Source organism: Argiope bruennichi, chromosome 5, assembly GCF_947563725.1.
Source record: "Argiope bruennichi chromosome 5, qqArgBrue1.1, whole genome shotgun sequence".
Taxonomy (NCBI): domain Eukaryota; kingdom Metazoa; phylum Arthropoda; class Arachnida; order Araneae; family Araneidae; genus Argiope; species Argiope bruennichi.
In genome coordinates, this window is record NC_079155.1 from 124,979,902 (window position 1) to 125,007,293 (window position 27,392).

General features: G+C 26.0%; 2 protein-coding genes across 2 annotated transcripts in view; one reads left to right on the top strand and one right to left on the bottom strand.

The window, feature by feature from the left end:
- Positions 1 to 154: 154 nt before the first annotated feature.
- Positions 155 to 14,073, bottom strand: LOC129968672 (GPALPP motifs-containing protein 1-like). Its single transcript, XM_056082800.1, has 6 exons — positions 13,541 to 14,073; positions 10,220 to 10,557; positions 6,069 to 6,188; positions 5,783 to 5,848; positions 4,048 to 4,113; positions 155 to 426 (listed from the first exon to the last, which is right to left on the bottom strand). Exons 1-6 carry the CDS (start codon positions 13,569 to 13,571, stop codon positions 283 to 285), a joined length of 765 nt encoding a protein of 254 aa, XP_055938775.1. The 5' UTR covers positions 13,572 to 14,073; the 3' UTR covers positions 155 to 282.
- A 530-nt stretch (positions 14,074 to 14,603) lies between these two features.
- The window catches only part of LOC129968451 (nicastrin-like), a 29,732-nt gene continuing 16,943 nt past the window's right edge, over positions 14,604 to 27,392 (top strand). Inside the window, exons 1-8 of the mRNA XM_056082319.1 lie at positions 14,604 to 14,776; positions 15,844 to 15,945; positions 16,151 to 16,274; positions 16,373 to 16,494; positions 18,817 to 18,974; positions 22,276 to 22,411; positions 26,628 to 26,734; positions 26,845 to 27,012. Of these exons, the coding sequence (XP_055938294.1) occupies positions 14,722 to 14,776; positions 15,844 to 15,945; positions 16,151 to 16,274; positions 16,373 to 16,494; positions 18,817 to 18,974; positions 22,276 to 22,411; positions 26,628 to 26,734; positions 26,845 to 27,012 (972 nt within the window). The 5' untranslated portion in view covers positions 14,604 to 14,721. The remainder of the gene's footprint in view (positions 14,777 to 15,843; positions 15,946 to 16,150; positions 16,275 to 16,372; positions 16,495 to 18,816; positions 18,975 to 22,275; positions 22,412 to 26,627; positions 26,735 to 26,844; positions 27,013 to 27,392) is intronic.

The window sequence follows — 27,392 nt, forward strand, 5'->3', positions numbered from 1 at the left end:
TCAAATTTTGACATAAGTTCATTTTGGAATTAGTTTTCATATAAAAATATATACACATGTAATTCAATAACATGAGCTGCAAATGGCTACTCAGTCATATGTTAATTAAAATTTAATGTTGCCAATGTCCTTAGGTATTAGAAAACTGCAAATATTATTTACAACCATTTTATCATGAAAAGAAACGGGTCAATTTTTATATATATTATACAATAGAGGAAATTTTATATAATACAAAAGTTTTCATAATACATTGATGTGAAAATGAACAAACAATGCGATTCAAAGATACTGTTGACTCCCAGATCCAAATCGAGAATTGAGGTATTTTGCCTTATCAACTATGGTGTTAACTTGTTGCTTTGAGAATTGCTTAATGCCAATTTCATCCCTATCAAAGGCTTTTCTCTCATTAGGCTTGTTTTTCTAGAGAGAAAAAAAAATCAATAAATTTAAACTTTGTTTTTGTAAATAAATTACACTATATATTTATAAATGCTCAAAAGAATCTAATCCAAGAGAACAACCATATGATGGCTTATAATTTTTGCTATTATGTATTTCAATTTAATTAGTTACAAAACTCATTCTAAGATTGTTGTTGTAAGAATATTAATGCAAAGAATATATGTGTTGTATTCTAATACATTTTTAACTTAGATATTCATTTTATAAAAATATTTTAAAACTTCCAATGAGGAGATTTCTTACATGTAAAATAATAACCAAGGTTTTTAGTGATTTATTTTTGTAAAAACAAGTAAAAATGTTTTTAAAACATAATAAATAATGCTACATGTTTTTAGATACTTTTAAATCAAAATAATACATTATAAACTGTATTAGTGTAAATCTGAGTATTTTATATGGATTCTTATGGAAATGAGTATTTTGCATTACAAATAAAATTTGGGAACAAATTATGCTTGTTCAGCAAGGTTCCATTAGAATAGTATTTACTTGTAATTCAGAGTTGCCACTCAAATCTGCAAAAAACTTTTATGTATACACAATATAAGAGGAAACACATGAGCAGCACTCATATGAAGGTTATTATAAAAGAATTGTAATATCCAATAGTTTTTATCAGAGGAAGTAAGCAATAATTCAACATAACCTGAAATAATGGATTTTGAATGTCTATATTTACACACAGAAAAAAAAAAATCTTTATTAATTATCTAGATTTTAACAAAAAATTTGTATTTAAAGGGGGGGGGGTATTACATGCATACCTCCCATGGTCTCTATTTTTAAAAAAATAACAATTAATATTAAATTTTTAAAAACTAATAAAATTAAGGATTTTGGTGAAATAAAACACAATTTTAAAGGCTACTCTCATTATTTTAAAGACAATTTGGAATACAACATTTTTGATGTACTATTAACATTTAATTTAACTAAGTTTGGGACAAAAAAAAAATTGAACACAAAATTCCAACTAAATTACAATAACTTGTCGCATTTACCTTCCTAAATAATTAAATAAATTAAACTATAAAGTAAAAAACAATTTGACATTTTAAAAGTTTATTCATTATGAATAGTGCTAATAAAGTTTAAAAGAACCTTAAAGAATGAACATGAATAATGTTTTTATCACAATTATACTCGTAACAATGTGAAGAGCACAAAAATTACAACTTTCTTTCAGGAGTCAGAAAATTTTTTGCGTTTGAATATGCAGAAATACACTAAGTATAAAAAAACATGATTACAAGGAAGGGAAATGAACTTTTTAAGCATTGTATTAAATTTTCCTTAATTCTTTCTGTGATCTTTTATATCATTTGTTAATTCAGCCTTCTCTGGTAATTTTTTTAGAGCTTTTTAAAATTTTTTCAATTGCAGTTTTTAAACACCTTTTCTTAGTGTTTAGTTAATTTAAATCATTAAAAAAGCATTTTTTTCTTTTAATATCTTCTGATCTTCAAGGTAAGCCAAACATTCTTGCCTAGCCCCAGTTACACACAATCTAAATTTCTTTGTGATTTCAACATAATCTGAATTTTTAATAAGCAAATCCTTGTTGATACTGAGTACATTTTCCACAGTTGCATTATCATGTCGTAATATAAAAATTATTTTTATGACTTCACAAAGATTAGGAAATTCTTTAGACTTTGAAACATTACAATAGAATAATCTAAATGGATTTCTTAATTCAATTAATCAAGCTGGACATTATATTTACTTTTTAATTTTTTCAGAAAAAATTCAAATTGGATCTTTGCATGTTCTGAAATATGGATTTGAAATTTGTACTTTGGGGTTAAGAAATGGAAGCAAATCAACCATTCTTGTTTCACACAGTTTAACAATCATGAATGGTTTGTTTTTAAAGCAATGACAATGATTTTTTATTCTTGCAATATTTAAAGAGATTGGCATTTCAGATTTTTTAAAAATAATAAATTTAAATTTTATGCATTTTTTTAGTTTTTCAGAAAAATTTCAAAATTATATGGGTTTTTAATATTTTAAAATGATTTTTAAATTCCCTTTATTTTCTCCAGTTCTGTGGCAACCATGTAATTTGATTGACTATGTAAATGTTTTTACCACATTTCTAATGCAACAAGAGTTACTGATTATGATTTATTAATGTTATTTTAAAATGGAAGGCAATAAAATGAATTCTTATATTCTTTTTTACTAAAAATGTTGTTTTAAAATTAAAATATTCATATGTATAGGCATTGTTCAATGAATTAACAAAAAATAATAATTTTTACTAAACCTTCAAATTTTGATGATTTTTCTCAAAATACCATTGCATGCACTTATACCACTTTCTTCCCAATCATCAAACACATGCTGGGCGTTTTTTTTTTTTTAAATAAGTTTTTTAAGCATTTTTCTGCAGTTTTTACCATTGCTTCTGATGATGAAAAACATTAACTAAGGGGCATTAAAGAGGTGAGAGAATGCTTGTCATGTTAATATTTTTAAAATATTCAACATTAGCAGAATGGGGCCTTGCATTATAATAGCATTTGGTGTACCTATTTTTAACTGTGGCTTTAGAAGGATTTCAATACATGCCTTTAGTATGCTCTAGTTTTAAATGTACCGGTACCATACTTTGACATGCGCATACACCATTCCTTGAATATCAAAAAACGACAAGACCATAACTTTTCCAGAAGCAAACTCTACAGTCTTTTTTCAAATGCCGATGGTGAACAAGAATTTCGCACAGAAAGCTGATGCTTGCACTTAACATCATACTGATGAAGCAAACTTCCATCATCAGGAATAATTTCAAAAGAAACCTGCCATTTTGTAATCTTGACTTCAAGAAATATATGAGTGACATCCAATGAAATAAATGTTCAGTCTCTCTGATAAATCTTTTAATGCAATTCAATAATCTTCCCTCACTATCATCGTAAAGATGTTGATGTTTTCTACTATTAAAGGAATCATAGGAACACCGGGTTCCAGTTTCTTATCAGATGGATTATCTTTCCTAAGTAAAGCATCTTCTAGCTATGCTACAGAAAAGCTACTCTCATAAAAAAGAATATACATGCTATAGAGAAAGCTATTCCTTAAAAGCTTCCTGTAGCATCATACAGGCTTTAGCTGACATTTTTTTACACATTTGTGGACAAGCGAATAATGTATCACACTTTGTCCCTGTAAAGAGTGGCATATGCTACTTTAGCCATAAGTGTGTTAAAGCAAATATTAAACTTAAAAACAGAGTATTGGCGTTACACATTTACATTCCAGACAAAAGTGAAATAAAATATAATTGGTAGGGTGCTAAGACCAGAATAATGATGCAATAATCATGAATGTATTCTTCACTTATCCTATAACACATGTATTTTTTTTTTTTTTTTTTTTTTTTGTAAAATCATCTATAATTTTTGTTGTTTCTCTTTACTGAACAACCCTAATATATTAAAAACATTTTGAAAGTTTCACAAGTTGGTTAAGTTACATCCTTATATTTGAATAATTCTTTTTCAGTTTATGTTCAAATGTTTCTTACCACTACCATATATATATATATATATATAAATTCTGACATACTTCTTTTGATTTCTTTTTCAAACTTTTCTTGTGCATATCCAACAGAGATTCGGAACGTTTTGATTTCTAAAATGAAAAGAGAAAAATATACTTTGAAATTAAATCATTAGTGGGGAAAAAAAAAAAAAAAAAAAAAACTCCCATTTACATTGTTTAAATAACTAATAAACAATAATAGTGCATAATGCTCATGATTTGGCTCCCAGCATTATTTCTTTCTTTTTGTTGAAAATAACCCATTCTTCAAAGCACAGTGAATATTTGCTAGTTTATTATTACATCCTGTTAAATAATCCTAATGTATAAAAGAATAATCTATGTTTCTGAATAGAACACTGATAATTTATTTTCCGTGCAATAAAACTCTATATCAAAATTTTCTTAATAACTTGGAATTCTATTTTCAAAGCCAGAAGATGCTTTGTTTCTTCAGTGGCATTTCTCATTTACAAATTACATTATTTATACTTGTAGTTTTCTGTTATTACTATTAATTCTTTTGGGTCTACACAAACCTAGAACAAGTTTCATGGAATCATATATCTTCAAATAATAATTAAACTAAACATTATTGGATAGGATTCATTTAAATTAGATATACTCTTCTGTTATTTAATTTGTACATGTTATGGCCTCAGGCAAGACAGTGAGATTAGTCCCTTCTGCCACAGACTAATGACAAGTGGAGAAAAGATACATGAGCATGAATGAAGTGGAAAAAGCATGTTGTTATTGTTTGGTTTATTGTCACAAGAGTCATAGCTGGTTATACTGTACCAAACATACGGTAAAATAAGAGCACTTAAAAAAATATAGTGGTACAAATGTTAAAAATCTATTTAAAAATAAGGCAATGATTAGAGCAAATGCAAAACTATTGTGCAAAGAAGACACATTCAACATAAAAAAAAAAAAAATGTCAAATGCAATTGATGAAACCAATAGCTTTTAAAAATGTAAAAATATTTAGGTGGTGTTTATCACCCACTAGGTCCTTTAGCTTAAGAGAAGATGAATTGAAAATATTACGACGAACATTAAAATCAGGACATTCAATTAAAATAAGTTTAACACTAAAAGTAATATGACAAGTGGCACACACTGTTAACCTTTCATCAAGGATGAGATGATGGTGAGTATAACAGACAGGTGTGTCCTATACAGAGGAGAGTCAACTTGACATCAATCTCTCGTATAGGGTGAACAGTCCACTGACGGAATGAAGGGTGGAAAAAGTAAGACACATGGAAACAAACTTTAAGTGGCAGGAAGGGAAATCATTTTCAAATCATAATTAATTGTGTTATCTCTTTCTAGCCTTTGATGTGACTTCTAGCCTTGAATACTCCACTTTGTGAAGTACTTAATATTTTTAATTTAGCAACCCATACCCAATATTTTTACAAAATAATCCATGAGGACAGTACATTTTTAGAGTTAGGAGTTGAAGATTAGCGCCATACAATGTTAGGTAGTAACTTTATTAGTAATGTAATATTAATATGATTTTGTCCTGATTGAATTTCTAATTTAAATAAAAAATGCTATAGAATCTTAACATTATCTTTAATTTTTTTGATGCAATAAATTTAAAATCAATATCAAATTTTCTAATCAAAATAAAATTTAGCATTTAAATAAATATTTTGTTATGCGAAACAAATAATATGTAATCGTCATTTCTTATGTTGCTTCTCAACAAGAGCCATGCATACATCTGAAAGTAAATATTTACATTATATTTCTTTAGCTCTTCAGTTGTCTTCTTGTCTTTTTCAGAGTGTCTATGATGATGTCTCTCCTGAAAATTACAAAAAGAAATTAGTCATTAAAAATAAAATAACCAATATTTTATTCATTCAAAAAAAAAAAAAAAAAAAAAAAAACTCATTATAAATTTCTGCAGTTACTTAATGATTTAATATTAATAATTTATATATTTATTTATCAACATACATTATTCTATTTAGTACTTTAATTAACAGTATTGATTATTTTAAGCAAGATAAATTTGAACCTACCTTCAATGCAGGTTTCTGTGGTGCTAAACATTGTGAAATAGCAGCCAATTGATTTTTGCTTGAAGTATCAGGTACTACCATCCATTCTTCTCTTTGAAGACTTTCAGTTAAAGGAGTATACTAATTAAAAAAATATATTAGCAAATAAATAAATAAAAAATAATTTGCAGTATTTCAAATCTACCAATATTTTGAGATGAAAGACAATCATCAGATGTTTCACACAACTGATCGTCATGTTGTTACATTTCTATTTAAATAAAATTATACAGCATCATCATAAATACATAGAGGGAATAATAAATAAGTATTTCATGATAAGTATCAGAAAAGTGCATTGCTTTTATAAATAAATTTGTAGATAACAAATTTTTGTTCTCTGTTTATTCCTACAATTGAATTGTAAAAGAATGGATATAATTAATTCTATTTAAGGTTTGAGAATTCACTTTAAAAATAATCAACTTTAAAATTAGCCAGGATAAAAATCTTTAAAATGTAATAAAAGGAAGGAAAAACATTTAAATCTCAAAGACTTACAAAATCAAATGCTTGAAAAATTCTAGCTCATAGTGAATAGAGATAATTTACAGAAATTATCTAAAAGAAAAGATTTAAATATTACACAAGCATAAAATGTAAGGAATAAAAAAAAAGTAAATTTCTGAAACTTCTTTAAATTAGCTATAATTTTTAAATTGTATATAAAATGTAGGCTAATGAGTATAAATTAAGTAAATTATTCAACAGATGAATGTTATATTGCTTATTATAAAAAGAACATTAAGGCTTTTTAAATATTTATTTCATGAAAAGCTTTAGTACATTAAGCCTGCTAAGTTAGTTTTCTAAAAACCAATGGAGCCAAGCTATGTGCCAAGATATCTTAACCAATAGATTGTAGGCTAGAGATCTAATTCCATAAAACATCCATCTTTTAATGCCTAATGAACATTAAATTTACTGTAGGAAATTTAGGAAAAAAAGGCACAGGTTCAGATGTTGTTATTTTATGAGTCGAACAAGAAATTAACATGAATCAAAATGACAAGGTCTGTCCTGAATAGACTTCAAAGTAAAACATTAATGTAGGAAATCTACCAGTCTATTGCAGAATATGGAGCACTTTTTAGAATGAAACATTTTATGAATTTAAGAGTAAGTTATCAAATTGAGTTAAGTAAGTTGAGAGCCAAATAATCGCAATTTAAATATATCAAAATATGAGAAAAAAAAAGAGGGGAGGGAGAGGAACAAGTAATAGAAAAGTATGTGCCCAATATAGCAATGCACAAAATATGAAAAACAGTATGCATTCTATAAATAAAATTGCTATTAAGAAATCTTATAAAACCAAACATGAAACATTATAAATATATAAAAGAATATTAAAAGAAATTAAATCCTCTTTCAATAACAGAATTATTAAATTACATATAGTTTAAAATTTTTATTTAAAGTTGGAAAATATTCATAAATTATCACCCACACATTTTGGTAAGAGACTATTTTATTCTCTTGTTTTATTGACATTTGTGTATCAATTGCATGCTGCATCATCAAAGATTTTGCAATAAATGGCCACCTATGTTCACCAATGACATGCAGTTAATACTTAATTTTATTTAACAGTATACATTTAGAATACATTTTATTTAACAGTAAGAAACATGCATTATGAAATAGATGATGTTTTAAAATTTAATTTAAGGATACCTCCATTTATAATTTTCTATTTCACATGGACTTTCTACTTTATGGCAGCCTGAGAAGATATAGTCAACCATAAAAGTGTTCAAATAAGCAAGTATTGTTTTGAAAAATAAGATCTTAACAATGCAAAATTTACACTGTTTTTTTTTTTTTTAATAGGAAAGAGTTGCATATATATATATATATATATATATATATATATATATATATATATATATATATATATATATATATATATATATATATATAAAATCAGAATCAATTACTATTTTCTTTATTAAATAGAACAGCTACAGCCTTTTGACTGAACCTAATTGTTACATCAGCTATAATATAATTAGCGTTTAAAATAGAAAACCTGATTTTTATGCCTCAGAAGTAGATTAAAATTCTTATCTTTTCAGTCTTATTATTTTTAAAATAAAAATATTTTAAATGTATAATAAAGTCAAAGATATAATGTTTATAAACTAGCAATCAAATTAAGCTTAAATGTAGCATGCTTTATCTGATATACTAATAATTAAAGTTTTTAATTTTTATTGATGTTGTTTAATAAAATTGGTTGTTACGATATTACAATGCAACAGTAAATTGATGATTTTAAATATTAAAATATATGTTAGCATACATTATTATATTATATATTTTAAATAATATAAAACAATAATGCACAACAATGAAATAGCTGAGCCACCATTAACTAAAGCAAAATGTATAAAATAAAATTTCACTATTTTTCAAAAATTTGCTTAAAAGACCCAGTGTCTCTAAACATGCTTTGTTACTCTTTATTTTTGTTAATAACTGCATCATTTAAAGTATGAATACATACTGTGGATCAATTCTGTATCATTTCATATTTAAAAAAAATCTTATTAAAATCCTGTTTACCTCTTAATTTTAGTTAAAGGAAATTCTACTGTAAATATAATGAATAAGCAATATAATAAATATTAATTAATGAAAAAATCTGGCTAAGTTATGAAATTTATTTCTTAAAGCTTTTGTCATTCTAAATTTAAAAAAAAATTACCAATTTTATAACTTCTATATAAAAATGCCATGAATATTGAAGAAAAAGCACCCAGAAAGAGAAAAATACATTAAATAAAAACATATTGCACTCAGTGGAAATGATTGTAAAAGAAAATAAAAGTTTTCAAGATGAAGCATTTCAAAACCAGTTCTTGTTTAGCATATCCAAAGCCATAAATCATTAAATGAAAAGGATATCAAAATTCAACATTTATTAATTTTAATTTTCTTAAACCTTATCCCATTTCTCCTTTATACGAGTCCCATACCTCTCTCTTGTATAGTAGGTGTGGGAACAAAAGTATTAGATTTTTTAACTATGCAAATAAAAAATAATTGTTTGCATTTTGCTGCTGTTGTATTTTTAAAAAATAAATTGAAAAGCACGCTATTGGATTTTTATAATATATAAAATGAGAAAAATTATATAAACAGCATTCTTGGTAAGTCTAAACTAGTAAATATTTTTTTTAAATAATGAAATCTGTCCCATCCTTCCTAACTCCCCCCCCCCCAATTATATGAAGATCTTGTGGATCATTTAAATTATCAGAATTTAAAGGACATTCTTGAATGTTTTCTATGCTTTATTTTATAACTTTTAATAAAGTTTATCAAATTTCCAAACTCTAAAAAATAGTGCCTTCCCTTGAATGTTCTTTTCAACATATTATTCATGACAAATGCATACATATTTATAACATAGTACAATAATAAGTAAATGATTTTGTAGTCTTTTCTATTAATTTGAAAGCTGCTACATTTAACATAACTAAGTAAGAAATGTGATTTTAAGTGTCAAAATCTAAGCTTGGCTTTTTTGTATTAACTGCATAGAAGTTACAATCCCCAAACATTTTATGGTTTATAGCAATTTATGTTATTTTAATTAAATTTTTGCATTATTATTTCTGTATAACTAAGCAATTAAATATTATATTTTCTTAAAATGGCTAATAGTAAACAACAAAATTATAATGAAAAATATCAATGAAACAGTTCTAATTATTATTTTGGTGGGCCTTTTTATTAGTTTCCTTTCAATATTAATCAGTTCATAAAGTTTGTAATTTGGAATAATAATAAAAATGATTCGATTATAATGATCTATAAACACATTCATAACTAAAATTTGACAATGCCACCAGCATGCAATTAATACTAAAATAACAAATGATTTATTTTTTGCATAATAGTATTATATAAATATTCTAAATGTAATTTTATATTAAACTGAATATTTGTAAAATAAAAAAGATATAGTAAAATTTTATATTTTCTTGTTATTTCAAATATATTATCACACGAAACTAAGTTAATGTAAGTACACAGAAAATAAATTTATCAAATGATTTCATATATAATTTCTAATTAATAGAACCAAATAAATATAGCAATACTTTATTGTCTAATTTGTTTCTCATGTTTTCAGCACGCTTTTCTATAGCAGCTCTTTGATCATATAAATCAGATTCACCAGAAGATTGATTTGGAAGAGGCCCATATGATTCATGATCTTCTTCATCATTATATGATGAATTCTGAAATGATGATGGCAATGTTGGCCCTATAGAATTCCTGGTTTCAGAATCTCCAGAATTTTCAGTAGTTTCATCACATAATTTTCTTTGTAAAAAGTCAGGAAACTGAGGTCCAATAATTTTCGGTGATCTTTTTGATTGTTTTTCAGACACATTGGAATCATTATCAGATTCATCATCATCAGGTTTCACATAGCCTGTAAAAATCAATAATTTAAGTATTTCAGTGAGATATTCAGATATGTAAAATAACTTATAAATAGAGTACAGCTCTATTTGATTATGGCTTTCTTTAAATTCTCTATTCATTATTGATTGGGTTCTTTGTAATCTAATCAATTATACTTAAAAAAAGTGTTTATTTATGCTAAAATTACATAAATTTGTTGTTTTAACAACACCACATTAATATATAGTTAGCTTGATGCATTTCTGATAATTTGCTGTAGTTATTATATATTGTTATGTTTATTTATTATATTGTTATATATATTATATTTATCTTAGCATTTTTATTTTACATTAACAACAACAAAAAATCCTACCCTTTCATTCAAATGAGTGGTTTTATAAATTAAGTTATTGCATTTAAAAATTCCTTCTTGGTGTTAAAAAAAGCAACAAGTGTCAAAGGAACCTACAACATAAAAATAACATTCACTCTAATAATCATGAATTTAAAGAGTGATTGATGAATATAAATTAATAATACTTTTTATATGTTAAAACGATATCAGTTAATGCTTTGTCTTTAGAGCATTTTCAAAACATATTTTTTAATTAAATGAAATTCCAATATATAAATATATTTTGTATACAAATTAATTTCACAATTCAACCTGTTTTATTGTTTTAAAGGCAATTGATAATAAATTATATAAATATATAATAATATTTAGTAACTTTCTTTTTCTCAACCACTCATAAATCTTTGTTAAAACCTAGGCTACTTATTTGAGAAGGTCTTAATTCATTTCCATGTTATTAGCAAATGAAACACTTTTTCCAAAGAAATGAAATTCTTATTTGGAATCATATTCATATAAGTATTAGCTATTAATCTTAGTCAGGCTGGTTTTATAATGTATCAACATGATGCAAAATATTCGATTGCCCTGGTGACACTATATGCATATATTATGTTTTCTAACTACCTTTATATATATATCTATGTTGTCAAGACATGTAAGGTGCATAATGGTCCATTAGAAAGGCATTGGATTCTACCCTTTAAAAAAAACTCAAAAACCCGTCGAAAAAAACCAAATCAATTTTTTATTACATCTAAGGTGATGGAAAAGAATATATTTATATTTTAAACTAAGAAACAAACATTTTCATAATAAAAATAGGATGATAGATTTTAAAAGAAAGATTTCTTTTAAAAAAGTACTTTCTTTATAATAAACCTTTAAAAAAATCAAATTAAAAATTAAATTCAATAACAAAATGTAACAAGCAACTTGGATAGAGGAAAATAATCTTTAAAGCTAAAATCTATTAACGGTTAATGTATTAATAGCTACTAACAGTAAAGAGATCAGTTTCCAGGTGAATATATAAAATTAGCAGATAAAAGTTTCAAATACAATCAAGTATCAATATCAATCTGCTCCAAATGCTGTAAAAAAGGAAATCAATTCAACCCTAATTTTGATGCAAGTGTCAGAGATGATGCACACCAAATACACAGTTTTATTCTGATAGGAAAAGAATCAATTACCAGTTGGTCGTATCACTATCATACATCAGTATGAACTTACACTTGATATAGTGTAATCAAGTATCCACCCAACCCAAGAAAGTTTGATAAAGTGCACACAGAAAGCCAAATTTAGCTAGACAAATATCAAAAGAAACTATTATTATGAGATGATATATTTTCCAATAAAACATAACAAGCTTGTCTATGTAACAGTTATACCTATTTCATACCATACTGAATTATTATAATTTAAAAGTCTTATTTTTCTTTAGTAATATGAACTGGATGTTTCGAAATGGTTTCAATATCTAATTGCAAATATAGTTTGCCAATGGATTCGAGAACCCTTCAAGATTTTGCGCATGCGCTAGGATGAGTTTAATTTGGCAAAATAGAGCGGAGAGGAAATGTTTACATTTAACAATAATGTAAATTCCAGAATTCGCGCATATCCTTCTGTGTGTCACTCCTTTCGTGAGATAGGACCATCGAAAAGTGATTGCCTCAGAATACTGAAATGAACAGTACTTAAATTATATAATTTTATTATGCTCAGATATATTACAAATGCTTCAACAATCTCATATATCAAATCCTTTATAATGAATTTAGTATAAAAAAGTATATTATACTAAATTAATTCAAAAATTTATAATTTGAAAGACAGTTAGATCCTAGTTTTATGTTTTGTTTGGGTCACATTTAAATTTAAAATAGATTTAAATAAGGAAATGGAATTACATGATTTGATGCTAACTTTATCAATGGTGGTGGTAATCATTTGCTTTGTAATCAAAGCTCCATAGCTTTGTATGCATTTAAAAAAAAAAAAAATCATTTAAAAAAAATTCTACAGATTCTGGCAATATTTTAATACTCTGTTCAGGCAATAAGCTATTCAAATAGAAGTTAAATTAAGATCTGATGGAAGTTTGAGAACATCATTATTACCTTTTCTCCCACATAGCAGGTTGTATTACTTAATTGGGGAGGCCAGTCTCGCAAACCATGATCCCTTAACACTCATTATAGCAGGTAATTTTGCACAAATAAACATTATAGAAAGCTGATTATTTTAAAAAAGTAAACTGGCTAGATAAAACAGAGTCAACTTCATCTCACATTATATAATTACATTTAATGAATACCTGAAGTTGGTCAGAAAAAAATATTTAATTACCAAGACTTCCTAAAGTATTCAGATTCCTCCTAATACTTCAATTACAATACAATTTTAAACGAATAAGTTTATTATAAAACAAATAATTTTTTAAAAGCAGTTATTAAATAATGAAAAAAACAACATTGGAAACAGAAACTATAAGTCTTCCATGGGGATTTCTATTTTTTTATACGTTCAATACATTATAATTTCTTAACTGAAACAATATGATAAAATATCACAACATTTGCAATATTTTAAAGAGATATTTAACCACAAAAAGAATGTAATATATATAATTAAAATTATTTACCTGGTGGTAGAGCTGGGCCGTAGAGATCCATAGATGCAATAAAAATGTTAGAGGTGAAAACACATGGGTTACTTTTAATAATTATTATTTTGCGACACTTTTTTTTTAAAAAAATGTAGAGGCTTTAGAATATTATATTAAAATAAGTATAATTCGAAAATATGCAATGTATATTTAAAAAAAAAAATCCGGCATAACTCATTAAACGAAAATATATATCTCAGAGATGTTGATGATTTAAGCTCGCTCTTCAGCTGTTTTACCTTGATTTGAATGAAAACAGAATGCGATAGCAACACATTTATTGCTATTTAAAAACTTTTATTTTAAATTTACTTGCGAGTTTAATCAAATTAATTTCTCATAGTCGGTAAGCAATTGCTAAAGGCAGTACTTGCTCCTTCATTAGGTTTGCTTATTGAAAATATACGAATAATAAGGGCATTTCCGCCAACATTACTATACATTCGTCGGAGACTTTACGCCAAAGAATGTTAGTAAATGAACTTACGGTCTGCTAGAGAAAAAGAAAAGGCTTATTCTTATTTCTGACAGAATGGATTGAAATGTATCTAAATATTATGGGATTAGAAGTGTATTCTTTTAATTGTAAAAAAGAACATAAAAAATACATCCAAAAATTTATTGATTAAAATTTTATACTCCAATTTTTGTAAGATAAATTGCGTATGCATCGCATTTCAAGCAAAGCATAGAGTATGAAGATGTGAAAAATAATATGTTTCATTTTCTTACGGCAAAATAAAGATAAAACAGGATAATTGGATAGCAGGTTTCTTGCTACGGCAGAAAAATTCGTAGCCAAACTATGATGCGAAAATCAAAAAAAAAAATTATATATATTTGGCAACTTTTGCTCTTAAAAAATTTACAATTTGGCGCCAAATAGCCACCAAGTATCACATTTTTCAGTACGGCCACACTAAAAGCGATTTCTCTCCAAATCTTACAACTTTTCGCCGCTAGGATACATTTGTTAGCCAATCAGCGGCTGATCTATCAAATTTCCCAGCTACCCCGAAATAGTATTGATTCTGGCATTAACATCTTGTGCTGTGTAAGGAGTGCTGTGATAAGCGATTGTACTGTATGTGTTTGATAGTTAACCGATGAGGATAAATACTGAAATCATATAAATATTGTTTGTATTAACATTTATTATGAAAGAATTAATAGTACATTCATTGGCTCTTTTTGTAACTATTCAAATCCAATGTAAGTTAGAAATTATATAGTTGTGAGATTACTCTTTCTGTTATTATTATTTTTTTTGTCTATATAATTGATTATTAAGGAGTATGAATCAGCAGAGATGCAAAAAGAAATAATTGACGATCACCTTCATTATAGAACGATAATTATTTAAACAAATTTTACATAATTTTGATTTGCTAAATATTAAATTTCTTTTCTTTTTTATAATTTATTTGAATGAAAAACGTAGTATAGGAAGTTTCGATTATTTTTGTGCACTTGCGGCTCTTGAACAAATCACATCTAACTTTTTTATAATAAATTAATTTATAATGTGTTGGGTTATTTCATTAAGAATTAAAAAGATGTAAAATAATGTCAACATGCTCTTGATCATCAATGATACCCATATTGTTATTTATATATTATAGGGGGAAAAATTGTACTGAATACTTTATACATCAAATTATATAATTCTACATTATATGATCGATGTGTATGCTCATGTTGCTCATAAGAATGCTTTTTCCATTTTATTATATCAAAAAATTACAGCTTTCTATTATAGGGAAAAATATTTATTGAAATATGAACTGTTTTTATTTAAATGTCTCAACTAAAGACTGCATTAAGTATTTCAGGCAAAAGAACTGTAGTTATTATTCAAAGTATATGAAAATATCCAAATTTTGCATAAATATATTTTTATTTCTACTTTAAAGACTTGTTTGTAAAATGTTATAATAATCACATATGTTTAAATTTTCTGGCATTGTTACTTCAGAAATAATAACATTTCATAATATTGTAATTGTTAATTTCGTCTAAGCATTATACATTTTTAAGACATTTAGTTTTCATTAAATACTTGTTCTATAGTTGCATTGCTTGGTATTCTTAGTATAAATATTTAAGCTTTCAGTGTTGTACTCTATATAAAGAATAAAGACAAAATAATAATTATAAGCTTTTAGTTTGCAGATAATATTCTATTATTTCAACTTTTTAATTTCTTAAAAAAACTGCTATTTTTAAATATTATTTTTGGTTATATATATTCTATAATTATATATTGATTTCTGTTCCAGGGGTTTTAGCTGATAGAACAAGCTTAAAAATTTACAAGAATATTCAAAGTGATATTTTTTGTTTTCGCAGATTGAATGCTACTCATCAAATAGGATGTGCTTGTAAGTTTAATTTCTTTTTGTAGCATTTAAATAATATTCCAATGTGCTCTTAAAGACCTTTTCCTCAGTATCAACCTCCTGTCAGTAGCTAAATTGCATGCCTATTACACTTTCACAAACTATGCATTTAAATGTATAAAAATTCTTGAATTCTCTTGGTAAATTACTGTATTTGGCAGTTAATATTATTTTATTTTTATTTTAGCTCATAGTGGTGGAAATGTTGGTGTTCTGTATCTTGTTGAAGATGATGAAGAAGTGATGAATATCACAGCTCATCCCCCACCAATGCCTTATGTTGTTGGAATGCCAATAGCTTTATTTAAGATGTAAGTTTTTGATTTGCTTTGTTGATTGGGATTTAACACTTTTTTACTAATGCTCAAGTTTTACATACATGTTTTTTTTTTTTTTTTTTTTTTTAAAGGAAAAATATGAAAGACCTTAAGCAGACTGGCAACATACGTGGTGTTTTACTTTTCAAACCAGCAACTTCAAAGGCTTTAAAAAATTTTTCTCCTGATCAGTCATGTCCAAACAGAAATTTTGGTATGTGGGTTCTTTGATTTCATTACATATTTCTCTTTAAGTTTTCTCTCAAGAATTGTAAGCATTAGTTATTTTTGCTGTTTTATTTGTGTTTTAATAAGAGCAAGATAAGAATAAGTACTTGAATCCTGTATATATGTTTTTAAACCTATAATTGAAAAATAAATAATTTCTGATTGGAGAAATGGAAATAAAGATAGCAAGAAAATATTTGTAATCTTTCGGCTGAAAAATTAATACTTATAAACATACATTTATACATGCTAACATGTTTAGTAAAATTTTAATGATATTTGCATATTAGGTTTAAATATTTGATGCTTTAATTTGCACATTAAGAGGGAAAGATGTATAAATCTGTTATGAAGCAGATATTTCTTTGTTCTTGATTAACATGCATGACCACTAAAATTTTACCATAAATCAGATTATTTTAACTGAATTAGGAAACTACAAATTATTACAAAATTTGATTTTGTAATATCATTTTTTATGCCTTTTATAATATTATGAACAAAATAATGAAATATATTACAGGGTAGGAAAAGAAAGAAAAAAAAAAGCTTATAATACAAAATATGTTACATGATATATTATTACATCTAGTCAAGTAGTCCTGAATATAATCTTAAAACATTAAGAAGCGTATAAAATATTTGAGCAAGATCTGTGGCAATTTCTCCATTAAGCTTTAGAATTGCAGTACATCTTATATTATTTTTTTAATCTAATTTAATAACTTTTGTTAATTTTTTCTGTTTAATAATTCATGATTTTGTTGATTGCATATTAAACCCATAATTAATCACATTCTATAGTTGTAGATAAAGTTGGAAAATATTGGTCATATCCCACACCATTGCTGCATTTGAAAATTAAAATCATCATTTATTGCTTCCACCAGAGTAACCATATCTGTATTCAGAGCAGAAACAGAACTAAACTAGGAGAATATATATATATATATATATATATATATAATATATATTTGTTAAAATTTTAGTAGACTTGAGTGGAAGAAATGTTTTTGGCTTAGCAAGTAATAGTAATGTAAATGTGTAGCACTTAAGTATTCCTAATATTACTAATCAGTCATTCACATTAAATTGTTTAATATAGCAGCAGAAAATAAACACGTTTTGGAGTAAAAAAAAAAATATATTTTTTTATTCTTACTGGAGAATATGAATAGTGATTTTTATGTTTTTATGAAATTTATTGTCAATGCATTCTCTTAGTTTTTTAAAATTTAGGTAGAAAAGGAAATATTTAATACTTTTTATTTAATTCTGTTACAATAGAAAAAACTCAATATCTCACACAGAATTTAAGAAATTTTATTCAATAAAAGTTAATTCTTTTCTCTTTAAAAAAAGTGTTGTAATCATTAAAAAATTTGGCCTTTAGATTTGATAAATCTGCATGTTTCATTGAGTTTCCTGAATAATATGAAGAAAAGGACCCTGTTCATGATTGTGATAACTCAGAAATACTACTAAGTAAATGATTTCTAAATTTAATATTCAGTTTTCATGCAAAAATTGTACATTTCCAGCAAATTTTTACTGAAATTATTTAAGACTATTTATGTCTGTGAGCATGCATATGAATGAGATAACTTACAAATATCAAGTTATGGGTTTTGACTTTATTATTTGAATTCTAGATCTGTATAAAACTTTGAACTCATTCTTTCAAAATTAATGTATCTACTGACCAAAAATTAAAGTATCTACAAATCTGTCTCTTCATTCATAATTGCAACCCTTGAAATAAGTGAGGGAGTATATGATCTTTAAAGTTATATGTTTCTTTAATTTTTTTAATCCATCAGTTGGGGAGGCTGTCCATGTATATGTGAATGCAGTAGCTCAAAAACACCTTAAGCATGATTAATGAATCTTGACATCAAAACCATAAATTTTAGACCCAATAGAATGCTGGAATACATTTGCAATTCTTTTTACTGCAAGTTAAAACACAGAACATGCCAAAATCCATAAGTATTCTAGAGAATTGATTTGAAAACTATTCTTGATTTGAATGCATAATATATATCAACCCTTGAGAAATATCTTTTGCAACAATTTTGGATTTTTAGTTGATGAGCTACCATTGATTTAGTGTTAAGTATTTTGCATAGTAAAATTTGCAATTAAAGTAAGACAGTTGTTTAATTTTATGAAGCTCTTTTATAAATGTAAAATTTGTTGTGTTTGAATGAAGATGGTGATGGGAAGAGAATAGGCATAAAATTGACATTTTATGAAATTTAAAATGAGCATATTATAACTAAGGTATTTAACTTTACTTTGTTTCCAGGGTTCTATACTGAAAAGATGAATGTTGAATATGCTGCATGTAAGAAAAAAGAATGGAATAACCTGCAGGGCAATGATGCTCTAGGGATGATGTTTGAAGACTGGGGAATGCCAATTTTTATCATTACTAATAAAACTCATATAAAAAGTATTAAAAAGGTATGTAATCATTTTTTTTAAATTACATAGAATTCCATTCTGTATTTTTTGCAATAATATTTTTTTTTTTTTTTTTCAGTTTTCTGCTTTTATTAAAGACTTTTATATTTGTTATTTATTTATTTTCCATTATGTTTATTTCATAATTATGTACATAAAAGGAAGGCATAAACATTTTCACTGCTGGTCAAAGGATTCTTATTTGAAAGAAGTGAAAACTTTTTTTGTTTCTCCATCTAGATCTATATTTTAAGACAATTTTGGAATTCCTTCCAGGTCAAAATCTTGCCATTAATAAATAAACAAAAATTAATCAACCTTTACTTTATATACTTTGACTAATGTATAAATTCCAAAATTCTATGCAGGCTGTGTATAAATTCATCACTGGTATAACTTAAGTTAAATATAAAGAGATTATAACTATTTTTTTCTAAATTTTCATGGTACTTACGTATTATTGCAACCAGGTTGGCGCGATTTGTTGGCGCAACTTTTTCACTTGCAGGCAGAACCCAAATACCCATAGTTAAAATATTTCACGGCATTCAATCTAACCAGTAAGCAAAATAATTTCTTTGCGAAAAACCACATATAACAAGTAGGGTCGCCAAATTTGGCGATTTATGCGAATTTTGGCCTGGTTGCGATAATACATAAGTACCATTTTCATTTAACGGTTTAAGTTTTTTTTTAAGTAACTTACAATATAAAAAAAGTTAAGTATTGATATTAACATTTTATTTCCTTTGGTCATTCACTGTTTTGTCACTGAACAACACTGTTTTTTCTATACATGAACATAAAAACAGATTTCCCCTTTTGTAGTTGTAACAGTAAAACTATTTGTATTGAGATATATGCTAATATTAATAGTTTTAGTTTTTCTGTGGAATTTTGAAATATAATAACTAATATAAAAAAAATCTTGCAATTTTAGTAACATTAAAAAAATTCATTACTTCTATCTTCTGTTTCTTATTTTAGCATAGCTTAAAATTTGAAGGTTAATTATATTCAGTGTTGTTGATATGTACATTATAATTTATTAAAGTAATTCATTTAAAAAAATAAAGTAATTATTCATAAAAATCTTTTTTTTTATTATTCTATTCAAATTTATCTTTGTTTACATAATTGATGCTTAAAAAAATTTGTGTTTGTGCAATTGCTAGTTTGAAAAAAAAAAAAAATATGAATATTTCTTCTAAAGTATATTATATTTATATTTTACAATATTCTATAAATTTACATACTTAATAAAACTTTGCAAATGTGTTGAAGTTTTTTGTTGTTTTGAAATTATTGTGCCAAACTTTGATGTACAGACTGTCTTAAAAATTTATTTGATGTTTATTAATTGTTTTGATTATTTTTTTATCCATATCATTTGTGATTAGCTTAGTTTTCATAAATGATTGTAGTAAAGTAATTTTTGAGATAAACTAGTTAATATCAGAAATAAATTCTTAGGATTTGAAATAAAATCAGTTTATTAATCTAAAAATAAGCATCGTTTTTTATACTTGGATTATTAGATTTAAGCAACTTCTATGAAAAATGCATTCTTGGGCAGTTTGGAATATTGTATACATTATTACATAATTTACACTGATCTTGTGTACATAATCAAAATTTTTATTTACTCTTCAGTCACTGATGCCTGTTTTCTAGCTAAGAATCATGGTTGCTATGCCACCTGATGAACCGGAAAAAAATAGGGAATTAAAAAACTTACAGAAAAAAAACCAGAAAAAATTTGAAAATTTTCATTAAACCTGGCGAAATAAAGGGAATTTTAAAATTGTTATTTTTTTCCATCTAGAAAATTGTGGTCTCTAATGATTGCATGAATAAAAGATTGTAGTCACATCTTCTGAAAGCAAAACAATACCATTCGCGATTATGTAATGTTTAAACTCAGCCCTTTTCCCTCTCCCTCTTTTTTCGGTATAGACCATTTATTATTGTTAGTATTGAGTCATTATTGATGTTAGTATTTAGAAGGAATACAGAAGAAAATGATTTGTCAAATTTAATGTCCGAAAATATGCTGATTTTGAACTTTTTTTAATTTAAGAACAATTATTTAAGTCAGATTTTTTATGGGTATTAAAACTTTTTTGTGTGTCACATTTGTCTCCTTTATGCATTCAATGATATATTGGAAATATTTTCACATATGTTCACTAATACTGAAATAGCTAAAAAATGTACATTAAGTCATACAAAAATGTCGTACTTTATTTTTTATGGATTAGCTCCATGAAACTGATGACTGCAGAAGTTGCATAAATTGATGCCCAAATACATGAATTGTACACTGAAAGAATTAAATAAAGTAATTCTGCTTTGTAACAGTTTTTTGTTAAGCAATCGTTAAATGATTGTATTATAAAAACAAAAATGTTGCATATTTTTTCCCCCACCCAAGTCCTTAGTTTTGTATGGCATAATTAAAGAGCATGAGAGATAATACCCCCCCCCTTCCCCTGCTTAATATATAAATTTTGTCTTACTAAATTCTAGATAATAAATAAAGATAATTTTTTTTTTTGTATGTAAATATAAACCTTTTTTTTAATATTGTGCTATTTTGAATGATGCTAAATTGTTACTTCCACTCCTTAAAATCATATTGCATTATAACTAGCATGAGTACTATTTGCACATTTCCTCATATCTTGAATATACGTACAGGGAAAACTCAGGGATTTTTTCCCCCAGTTTTGAGTGGCAATCCTGAGAATATACTTAGCTTCTTATGTCACTTGTTTGCATACTTTGTAATCATTTGTAGTCCTGTGGTTTGATGATAATAAGATTTTTGGTAATGTAGAAATTTGGCATGATTTAGACATTATAGTTAAACATATATTTTAATTGTTTTAAGATTTAAAATTTTTTTAGGTTAATATTTGTAATCTTGACAAATTCAATTGCAGAATATGCAATTTATATATGTTGAATTTTTACAATCTTTTACCTTGTTTATAACCTAATCTCAGTTTATAGAATAGCCATCTTCATTCAGGAGCCTTCAAATATGAAAATGCAATTAAATAAATGCAAAAAGTAAAAAGTGGTTGTCATTATTAATTGTTTTGTGATATTTGCTATAATTTGAAAATTCAAATAATTTAGATTATGAATATTACATTTGCATTTCATTTGTTAAATAATACTTTTAGATTATTATTTATAAGCTGAGCAAACTGAACTTCATGTATATATGTTTATGGATGTTGATTTTTGTTTAGCTACATATGCTTATTGCCTTTAATTATCTATTTTGTTTTAGTGCTATTCTGACTTTAATAATGATACTGAGAAAAGTTGGCCACTCTGTTCTGTGCAAATGTCCAGTGTTATGCTTGCTGCCAAAGACAGTGATACATGCATGCGTCGAAATAAGCTGATTTCCAACTTAAATGAAGGTATAGTTCTGTTACTTTTTTTCTCTCTTTTCTTTGATAGTAAATTAATGCAATGTAGCAATATACCAAATTTTCTATAAAATGTCCCCCTCCCAAATTTGCAATCTGACTTTTTAAATATTCTATCTTGCAAAATTATAAATGAAATCTGGCACAGATTTTTTTTCTTTTCTTTCCCATATTGGTTGGGTCTTAACTTCAGCAAGAAGAGTAATAAATTGAATATCATATTCAATTAAAGATCCTTTGCCTGTTTGGGTGGAGTGTATATGAAATTGATTGTGCTCAGAACTGCCTTTCTGTTAATTTGGTATAAGAGTTCAGATGTTCTTGCTATTCTGAGTATGGTTCAAAATTACTAATTTATTGTTCTACGGTTATCATGCAGATTCAAATTATGAACTTTGTCAAGTTAAAAATTTCAGAAAGTGAGAAGATTCGAAAAGATGCTGTTTTCTGCCCATATTTCAAAGTATAGAAGAAAGGATTCTCTCTTTTGATGAACTACTTGTTAAAATATAGACTTAATATTCAGGAAGCTTTTTATTATAAAAACATTCTAATTCTAAAACAAGTAATCAAAACACACATACTGAAAAAGCTAATATTATAATAATGATCTTCTTTAATTTCTTACGTTTAAATTGAACATTTTATAGAAATTGGTGGAAAACTTGTGCTTCCTGCTTTTGATCTGATCCAAATTTTTTGTATGCTTTGTTCTCTGTGTATTAATATTGATTTTTATCACGTATGGAGTTTCTTTTGTTTATAGCTGTTAGATGTTTTTGAAAATGGTAGGGTGGAAAAATCTGTTAAATTTTATCAGTGTAGTAATTAATTATGAAATTATCAATTTTAGAATAATTAAAAGTGAATAAATCAGGGTTCCTTTTTGTAATTAATGGTATAAGTATTTTTTGTGGTAAATTACTTTTCTATCAGATTGATTCTTATATCTGTCTACTTTGATAATGTTAAATGGGTTTTTTTTCTTATGCATTTTCATGGTGCTGCATTGGAGAGTTTGATAATATTCATATTGTGCTTTTATATTGATAGAGCTGTTAAAGTTTTTTCATTATTATTTATGATTCAAACTATATATTAGAAGTACATAAATTTAATTATAGATAAATTTTTTCGCTTGGGAAAGAGAGAAAGAAAATTGATTGATATAAAACTCTCTGTTTCTCTTTCTCTCTCTCTCTCTTTGCTCTTCTACAAATTTATAGTGTTTTATGCATTCAAGATCATTTACATGTGGCAATGCATAAGGATGGAGATGATGAATTAGTTTGGATGCATAACCTGTTAGTAATCATTTGCAAAAGCAACCTTTGGTAATTAATAATCAATTTATGTAAACAAGCATTTGTTGTTTTAATTGAGAATACTAGTTCCTGTAATATGGAGAATTGTAATTCAAGTGTATAAGGAGAGTAGCAACTCTTTTAGGGAGATTGAAAGAAATTGTTAAGTATATAGTTACAACTAGAGTAGAGGAAGTCAAGCTAGATTTTAAAGTAATTTTTGTCAGGTTCTATCCTGTTATCTTCATTGAGTAAGTGCCAATTTTGTAAGGTCAAATTAGATGTGTACATTTATGCTTCTATCAAACTTTATGTTGTAATTAAGCAAGTTAGCTATTATCTTTGTGGTCTAGATATAGTTTATAAGTTCTACATTCTTCAAATTTTTGTTTACCTTTAATTTTTTTATTCATTTAAAACCATTGTTTTAATTTCAGGAAATAAAAATTTCAGCTTATAAAAATGCTTTAAAATTAATATAAAATTATGTAATTTATTTAATCAATACTTAGTTAAATGTCATCATATTATTGTCTTTTGACTAGCTACAATCCTGTGTTAAAGTTAACCATTTATTTGCTTTTTTTAAAAAAAATTTAAAATCGTTTTTAAAAATTTAATAATAGGAAACAAACCAAATTATCTGTACTTGGTAACAATTCAATTTGGCAAACTAATAAAAATTATGAATTTGAAGAGGATGGATTAATCCATAATATTATTTGTCATGATCTGATTCCATATAAGGGTTTGGAAGTAATCACTTTCCATTTTATATCAAAAATATATCTTTATTCCACAACTAATAACATTGCACACCTTGTCATTGGGAGCTTCTTTGCATGTATTCCTTCGCGCTCTCTGCGAGGCAGGAATACTGAGTCATGTTGCACTCAAAGCCATTTTATGATTAATGGAGATGAACACACGTCACACTTTGGTATGCTTTCTCCGAGAGAATTAGAGAGATTGCTACAAATTCTATCATTGCATGCAGTTAAATAATTCTGAATATGATCTTTACATATTTGCAAATTTATATAAATATTTCTCTTCTGTAATTTGCAAAATATATGAAAATATTGCCTGCTTATTTCTTCAATGTTATTTCACTTTAATGCTGTTTATAGACGTTTTGAGAACGAGTGTTCTAACTCTGTAAAATGTAGAATTAAAAGCAAACTTTTTGATATAGTTGATCTGAAGTTATAGTTAAAAAAAAAGTATTTTTCCTTGATCAGATTTTTACTCGTCTTGGTATCTTCAAAATGTACATATCTTCTTTTAAACTGCAAAAGCATGAAAAAACTTCAAAGAGATGTGCTGAAGTTTGGAACGCTTCATTAAAAAATTACCCCTTTGTACCCTAGTTTCTAGGAATTTTCTTTATAAACTCAGAGTGTATCATAGATTATCTATCTTATTATTCTATTTATATATGTAAAAAAATATATAAGTATTTTATATTAATTTTTGCTTTTAGTATAATTTTTTCAATATTTTTTAAATTTCTCTGAATGGTATTATGCATGCACGTTTTAGCTTCATATATATATATATAGTAGCATGTATACTTTTAGAATCTTTCTTGCCCTTTCATGCACTGTATACCACTTTGGATCAGTAGGTGAAACTAGTGAAAGTTAAATGAATAAATATCTACATGATTTGGTAACATCTGTCTTAACAGATAAGGCATACAATTCCAATTTTTAATTGTGAACAAGCATGTGCAGTTTTTTTAAGCCTTCTCGATGAGTTAAAAATGAATTTAGTCCATTCTGTCAAATATTATTGAAAGAGTAGGGGGAAAAAAAAATCATCATGGAGCTGAAGCTATTTATGAAACTTTTGATAGGCATTCTGAATGAAGGACAAATAATTTTTTTCCAAGATGCTCTGGTGTTTGCATAGTTGTATTTACGGAGTGTCACATAAATATAACTAAATTAAATTCTTCTGAACATGAATAAGAACCTTATGAGATAATTGTGTATGTGGTTTAAATTTACATTTTTATCTATGAATGCATTATTTTTTAAAATGTATATTGATTGTTTCAGAGAATTCTTCACAGAATATACACATATACACAACTGCTAGCATGTTATTTATTTTATAATTTAATATTCATTACTTTTTTTACATCTCTATGATTTTTTAGTCATTTGTTTCTTGGATAATAAATAATTTCAAACCCTCTTCAAAATCAACAAATTTTATTCTATATTGTTTCAATGAAAGCATAAAAAAGAAATTTGTGTTAATCTGTTAAATTAAGTTTTCTTATTATAATTATTCCAAAATGGCAACCAAAGGTTCTTTATTGATAAATCATAGTATTTATTTTTAGGGTCATCTTTAAATATCTTAAAAAACTTCCATGTTTTTTACACTGTTGCAATTTTTTTTTTTCAAAGACGATAAATTTTCTTTACTGTTTGAAGTTAAAGTAATAAAAACAAATTAATATGTGAACTATAATTGGTTCCTCCCCCATAATTATGCTAAAAGGCACAGTCTCGAGCAATTATGCATAAGGTTAGCAGGATTTAAATAGCAAATTCAAACTCCTCTTGGGATTGGCAAGAGTTTATAAGAAAGCATAAAATCCCTAGTGAATGATAATTTTGAACAAAGTTTTCTAACACTTCTAATGAAAATTAATATTCAAAATAATATTTATTTAATTACATGAAATTTTATATGCCTTTATACTCACTGAGATATACATTACATCGTGTACCAGTAATACTGCCAGTCATAGTATGCCAACTAATCTCAACTTTTGTCATTGATTATTGAAAAAACACTTATTTAATAATGTTATTATAAATTTATATGTGAATGATTTATAGTCCACTTTTTCATCTTAAGCTCTAACAAATCTTTTGCTTTTCTAGTGAAAACATGTGATCCATTAAGTGACAAGAACATTGTCAATACTTTATTCCCTACTAACAAGAGTGAAGAAATAGCCAATAGATCTTTGATTGTTGTTAGTGCTCGAGTAAGCTCATTTAAGCTTATATTTTTAATTTCTTTGATAAATATTTTATATCATTAATTTCTGTGATATTTTAAATTTACTGTTAAGTATCTGTATAATATCTTTTTTAGCTAGATGCTTTCTCGATGTTTGATAAGTTGGCTCCAGGTGCTCACTCAACTGTTACTGGTTTAGTCACACTGCTCTCAGTTGCCAAGAACATGGATAGTTTAAGAAAGAGAATTTCAGAAAAAGAGGAAGCAAAGGACAAAAATGTGCTTTTTATTATTTTCAATGGGGTAAATTTAAATTAATTATTTCATGTAATTTTTGTGTTGTAACTGTTTTCTTTCTTAGATATATAAAAAAAAAATTGTGATTGTAAAAAAAAAAAAAAAAAAAAAAAGGAGAGGGAAAGAGAGAGAGATTTATGAATTTAAGTATTTTAGATCACCCCAATTTAAAATATATCACTTCTGAAGTATTATTTGTAAATTGTATAGTTCACAAAAGCAATAAATTAGGTAAATGAAATTTGCCATACAATCTTAATGTTGAATTTGTATGTAGATTTTAGAATATCTCAGCAAGACAAGATGATTTTCTTATTTACATATTCAATTACCTATAATGTTTATAAATTATTGTCATAATTTCTATACCTTTTGACTATTGAGTA

What these genes read in the sequence shown, in the direction of transcription:
- LOC129968672 (XM_056082800.1), bottom strand. Translation starts at nt 13,571, where the DNA reads ATGGATCTCTACGGCCCAGCTCTACCACCAG. An exon ending in CGGCCCAGCTCTACCACCAG is followed by an intron (nt 10,558 to 13,540) that starts GTAAATAATTTT and finishes TGATTTTTACAG; the next exon opens with GCTATGTGAAACCTGATGAT. An exon ending in TGAAAAAGAAATCAAAAGAA is followed by an intron (nt 427 to 4,047) that starts GTATGTCAGAAT and finishes TTTTCTCTCTAG; the next exon opens with AAAAACAAGCCTAATGAGAG.